The sequence below is a fragment of the Balaenoptera borealis genome (genome assembly GCF_965194805.1).
Source record: "Balaenoptera borealis genome assembly, chromosome: 6".
In the NCBI taxonomy this organism is placed as follows: domain Eukaryota; kingdom Metazoa; phylum Chordata; class Mammalia; order Artiodactyla; family Balaenopteridae; genus Balaenoptera; species Balaenoptera borealis.
In genome coordinates this window covers 129216482-129222481 of record NC_138863.1, presented here as the reverse complement: position 1 = coordinate 129222481, position 6000 = coordinate 129216482, and the positions used below count along the sequence as shown (strand labels likewise).

Sequence of the window (6000 nt, the reverse complement as noted above, 5' to 3'; positions counted from 1 at the left end):
GATGCCTGTGGGCGTGGCCAGGAGGGCAGGAGGACTGCGGAGCGGGCTGGGAGCGCCTGACTCCTGGGACTGCCTCCGTCACCATTCAGAGCTCTCACCTTGGACAGTAGACTCACTCTTGGAGGAAGATCAAGTCTTCAGGTTCGTTGGGAGAGAGGTGAGGAGCTGACCTGTTCTGGGGAGCAGGCGGGGTTTCAATAAGCCTGTGCTGAGTTGTTGCTTTAAGGAGCGAGGAGCGTTCCTCTAAGGGAAAACGCACAAAGTCTAAGACTGAGTAGCTGGTGTGAGAACACGGGCTCACCACCACGCCAAGCATTTCCTGGGTTTAATGGCTCACTGGGAGGCAAGTTCCCAGGACAAAGGGCGACCGAGCCCGGGTGGGCCACGGGGATCAGGAGGCGGAGAATTTGGAAGTGTTCAGGCAGCAAATGTTCTGCCTGAACTGCTGGGTGGCATCTGCTCCCACTGCTGGCTGAACCCCCGTGAGCGCTAGTCAGGCGTTCCTGTGGAATGGAATGTGCCAGGGTGAAAACACTGAATCCCTCAGAGCTGCTTCTCTGCACTCTGGCCACGCACACGGTGGAATAAATGGATTTCGTGTCGCAGTTCTTTCCAAGGACGTGGATGTGAAGCACAGGCATCCCTGGGTGTGGATGTGTTTGGGTTTGCGCACCCAGGCCTGGGCCAGGGTGTCAGGGCAGGTGTCTGGGGCTCCCACCACACTGGCCTGGCTGAGCGCTGATTTAAGGGATGTGACAATTCTACAACGTGCAGTGATTCTGAGGAAGAGCCAACAGGAGGCTGTGAGCAGGGTGGGCTGTTTCTATAGCCTAAATACAAGGCAGTCCACTGTAACCTACATCATCTAGGAAATGCCATCCCTGGGGTGTGCTTGTCAGGGGTGGGCATGAGGTCTGCTGTCCAGGCCCCTGGCGCAAGGCTTGCCAGGGCTTGGAGGGCCTGGGAGCTGGAATGCATCTGGGGAGACCTACTCGCACTTATTATAATTGCTAATAAGGATTAAATCTCATTAGAAACCACAGAGGTGAAAGCTCTAGGTAAACTGTAAAGGATTGCACAAAAACTGCTCCTTATTGCAAATTTAGCTTACAAGCACTTGAGTGCAGTTGTTCAAATCAGGTGTAATGTGGGGATGATTTAGAAACATAAGTTCCTAAAGTTTTACTGCACTGATGAAAAGCCAATGCTGATACTATTCTTGTTCTTTGAGAAGACATGACACCCTTGGGGTTAGCTGAGATCTGAGATCATCAGGAATTGTGGGGGAGGGGAGATCCTAGCTGCTGCTGGAGACTCAGCAGCCTAGATGCCTGAGAAAGGTTTTAAGCCTGAGGCCAGGGCATCACGTGTGTTTTGGAAAGATCGCTGTGGTTAAGTGGTGGGGTGCAGCTAGGGGGCTCTAGAAAGCCACTGCTGAGTCCTGCCAGCTGAGGGGTGGCTGCACAGTCAGGTCAGGGGGGCACTGCCTAGGTGAGGGGTCTGCAGGGTCAGAGGGAGTCGTCAGAGGCGCTCCTGATTTGTGATATGTGCACCTGAATGGTCGCAGGGCTCCGGGGGAAGGGCCAGGCCTCAGGACTTCAATGGGGGTGTTTGGGCACATTGGAGACATCGGGGTAGACAAGAAGGCAGCTGGACACAGTGGTCTGGGCTGCCGAGGGGAACTGGGGAGTCACCTGTCCGTGGGTGAGAACCTCACTTGCTGGTTGGATTTTACAGAGGTTTGATTCCGGATTTTGCTGCGGGGTGCGCGGAGGCACTTGCCTGCTCTCAGGGAGCCGCGCACCTGCGCAGGTCGCCCATGTGCAGGGCCCCCGAGACCCCCAGCCCACAGGAAACGCACTCTACAGGGGTGGGAGCAGGACTCTGCCCAGCGCAGGTCTCTTTTCAAGTAGCAGGATCTGATCTCGGAGGGACAGCCGAGAGCGGTCCTGAAGAGAGATCTTACTTCCCTGCCCGGGAATTGAACCTTGGTAGCCTGGATGAAAACCAGGAATCCTAGCCGCTAGGCCACCAGGCGCTAGAGGCTAGAAGCAAAGGGGCCCTAGCTCTTTCCCCCGTTTGAAAGCAAGAATGTTTCAAGGAGGCAAAAACTGTAAAAACAGGTACAAAGGTTATTATTAAAGACACAGCACAACGTATGGGAGAGCACACAGAGAAGCAATTTGTTTATTTGAGACAGAGCAGGGCAGAAATACACATCCAGAGAGAAGGAGTATAAGTGTCCTCTCTAACGAGGAGGAGCACAGTACAAGTCAGAAATGGGGCAGAAATACACACCGGGAGAGGAGGGCGGGCGTCCCGAATGAGGAGCGCAGTACAGAGGCAACTTAAGTCCCTTCTACAGGACAGTCCTTCCAGGTCTTTGTTTACCTTTGGCCAATTATCTCGTTTCTTTTTTCACACCTGACTGGTCCCAGGACCCTCCCCACATGCGTGTGCAACTTTTTGCTACGAGGGATCCCACCCCAGAGGCCTGTGGGTGCATGTCCACACACACTATGGGGTGGCGGCCCCTCCCTTTTTGACCCCCACGGAGCCTTCCTGCGCATGTGCAGACAGGGAAGTTTTCCTTGACCTCAGGAGTGGTCATCGTATCTCCTTACTTCAGCAGAGCTCAGCTTCTGCCACCAGCTTTGTCCTTGGAGCGTCTGGGTGAGACCAGAGTTTCAGAGTTGCTCCACTTGACAAACCCCAGGTGTCCGGCTCAGGGGCCCATCTATCTCCTACCTCAGATCTAACGTCTCCCACAATGGGGAGAGGAAGAGAGAGAGAGAGAGAGAGAGAGAGAGAGAAGAGAGAAGAAAGCCTGCAGCTGGGCTGTCAAAGCCCACTTCCCGGAGCACTGAGTGGGAGGGCCACCCTCCGAGCCTCCAAGCTCAGAGGAAGGCCGCCCTTGTCCACTGAAAAAGAAATGCACAACCTAAAAGTTGAGAATTATGCTTTATTCAGTGGACTCATGCCCCAGAAGAATAGCTCTGAGGGACTGCTTCGAAGAAGTAAGGGGGGAGCCAGGATATATAGGAGTTTTTGCCACAGAAACCAGGTAGTTGGAACATCAAAAGATTACCGTTAATTAAAAAGAACCAGACATCTCAAGTTAAGGAATTTAGTGCTTTTCTATATACGGGAAATACTAGAGTCTGGGCTTACTGAAATCATTCCTTTGATGTGCACCTCAGCTCTCTGGGGCCAGCATCCCCCTTGCTTTTCTCCATCCTGAATCTCCTCAGGGTGCACAGTCGGAAGTGGCTGCAGAGGCTGATTGCTCGATGGCCACAACATCCTTTGTTTACTGACATGGCAGGGGGCATTCGTGGTCCACACTTTAAAACGAGAACGTAAAGGGAGGCTTTTGACCCAGTTCGTTCATTGCAAGAGCCATCTGAAGGGATTAAAGATCAGACTCCACAGTCTGTGTCCTGGCCTGGAGTGGGATAAGGGCAAAGGCCCCTGCACTGCCCTTGCTGGGAAATGTCTGTCTCTGTGCACAGGCCGGGCTGAGAGGAGGCTGACTCCCGGCGGCCTCCACGGCCCCAGGGTCTACACCTGCACCTTGCCTGGGCTTCATCACCTAGAAAGAGTGCACCAAATTCAGTGGACCCAGCCACAGTCCCGAGGTTGCCGCCACCTGGACAGTTCTGCACCAAGAAGGAAGCTTTGGTCCTGAAGGGTGTGTTATGGGGAGAGGGACATTCCATGACTGGGGTGTCTTCTCAGGACTCAGACATTGTCCATGGGAGGAGGGAATTGCCTGTAGAGTGATTTCTTTTTAGTAATCAAGTTTTCACAGCAGCTAGTATGCTTTTTTTTCTGTCTTCTCTTTTCATCATTGCATTATGTCAAATGATTAAAGAACTTGGAGAAAGGTGTTCTTAAAATTTACAAAGAAACCATTTTCCATTTGATGTGTATTGCTGCTGCTAATTTATGCACTACCGTAAAACCACCATGCTGGCATTGTATTCAGTAATACACTTTATTTAATTGGCATGCCTGTGCAGGAGAGGGCACCACATTCTCAGGACAGCCAGAACAGCACCACAACACACGCAGTGCACCAAGGAGATGCTTGTTTAGGTGCAGTCTTGCTGGGCTGACGGCCACTGAGGGCAGGTACCTAGGACTTCTCGCCTTCCAATTCCTGTCTCTCATGTCCCTGCTGCCTCATTTGCACCAAACCTGAGCTCTCCTCTGTAAATGCAAAGAAATTCCATCATGCCCACAAAGCCCCAGCCAATTTCTGCTGTCAGAGCCATGAGGAAGGGCTGCAGGTGTCCAGCCCTGGCTGGAGCATGGGGAGCACGGCTCTATCGATCCCCTTTTCTTAACACCTCCATTGTTGAGCTTCCCCTCTGGCCCGGAGCAGCGAACAACGGCTGCTGGACCAGGTTGGGAAGCGCACAGGGGTAGAACCCCCTGTCTTCCCCAGCAGGGCATGACCAGTGTCCCCCCCATGTGCACTATCCCCTGGGCACCCTTGCACCCAGTGCTGTCATCTGATGAGCCCCTCTACCACACTCTGGGCACCTCCTCTGGAGGAGCAGTGAGGCCGGAGTAGCATGGCCTGGAGCCGGGTTGGTAAGCATCAGCAGGAGGGGCCAAGGCGAGTGGGGAGCATGTTGTGGCAGTCCTGGGATACCAACCAGAGCCTCAGGTAATTTTCAGTCTGCTGCCTCTGAGCTGGGAGCGGGAGTAAGCAAGTGCATGCACTCTTCAAGCGGAGTCTTGGTTTCCTGCAGCCCTGTGGTAAGCCCCACTGGATTTCAAATCGGCTAAGTGGGCTCATCCTCCTAGTGTCAGATCCCAGGGTTGGGGTGCCCAATATATGGCTTGAACCCGTCACTGCCTAGGGAAGACCCCTTAGCCTGTGATATCCCCTTCCTCTTCTGGGTCCCTTGCTATGTATGTGGGTCCCAACTAGACCGCTTCGCCTCCCCTCCTACCAGACTCTGTGTGCTTGTTTCTTTAGAGCCGTGGCTGTAGATGAGCTATTCTGCTAGTCTTCAGGTCATTCTCAGCAGGAGTTGCTCTATATGTGGTTATAGTTTCAACGTGTTCGTGGGGAGAGGTGAGCTCGGGGTCCTCCCCCTCCACCATCGGATCCTGCCTCCTAACCACTCAGATACTGACAGTTGTTGACAGACAGCTGGGTCGTTTCCAGTTTTGGCCTGTTATGGATAGAGCTGCTGTGAATATTTGTAGCTAGGTTTTTGTGTGAGAGTAAGTTTCGTTCATCTAGGATAACTGTCCAGGAGTGCAACTGCTGGGGCATATGATAGCTCTTTTATAAGAAACTGTCAAACTGCTTCCCAGACTGTCTATGACATGTTGCATTCCTACCAGCAGGGTCCAGTCTCTGCCTGCTCACCAGCAATTGGCGGTGTCTCTGTTTTTAAATTTTAGGTATGCAGTGATATGTCATCGTAATTTTAATTTGCATTTCCCTAATGGCTAATGATGTTAAAGCACATCTTCTCATGTGCTTGTTTGCCATTTATATATACTCTTCAGTGAAGTGACTCCTCGTATATTTGTCCATTTTCTAATTGGGTTGTTTCTTTACTGTTGAGTGTTGAGGGTTCTTTATATATTAGGGATATTAGTCCCTTTCTGAATATGTGATTGGCAAATATTTTCTCCCAGCCTGAAGTTTGCCTTTTCATCCTCTTAAGTTTTCACAGAGCAAAAATTTTTTAATTTTTAATTCTTATGAATTTCAATTTATCAAAAACTTTTTTGTTTTATGGATTGTGCTTTTGGTGTCAAGTTTAAGGCTCTTTGCCAATCCCCATATCCTGAAGATTTTTTCCTATGTTTATTTCTTAAGCTTTTATAGTTTTACAATTTACATTTAAGTCTGTGGTCCATTTTGGATAAACTTTCATATAAGATGTAAGACAGAGCTAAAAGTTCTTCTCTCTCTCTTTTTTGCCTATGGATGTCCAATTGCTCCAGCACCATTTGTTGAACAGGCTGTAT

General features: G+C 51.1%; 1 protein-coding gene across 2 annotated transcripts in view; it reads left to right on the top strand.

The window, feature by feature from the left end:
- Positions 1-6000, top strand: part of OCA2 (OCA2 melanosomal transmembrane protein) — a 299659-nt gene continuing 293659 nt past the window's right edge. For both annotated transcript variants that reach the window (XM_082395480.1, XM_082395481.1), the window contains exon 1: positions 1-141. In XM_082395480.1, coding sequence (XP_082251606.1) covers positions 2-141 — 140 coding nt within the window. In that variant the 5' untranslated portion in view covers position 1. The remainder of the gene's footprint in view (positions 142-6000) is intronic.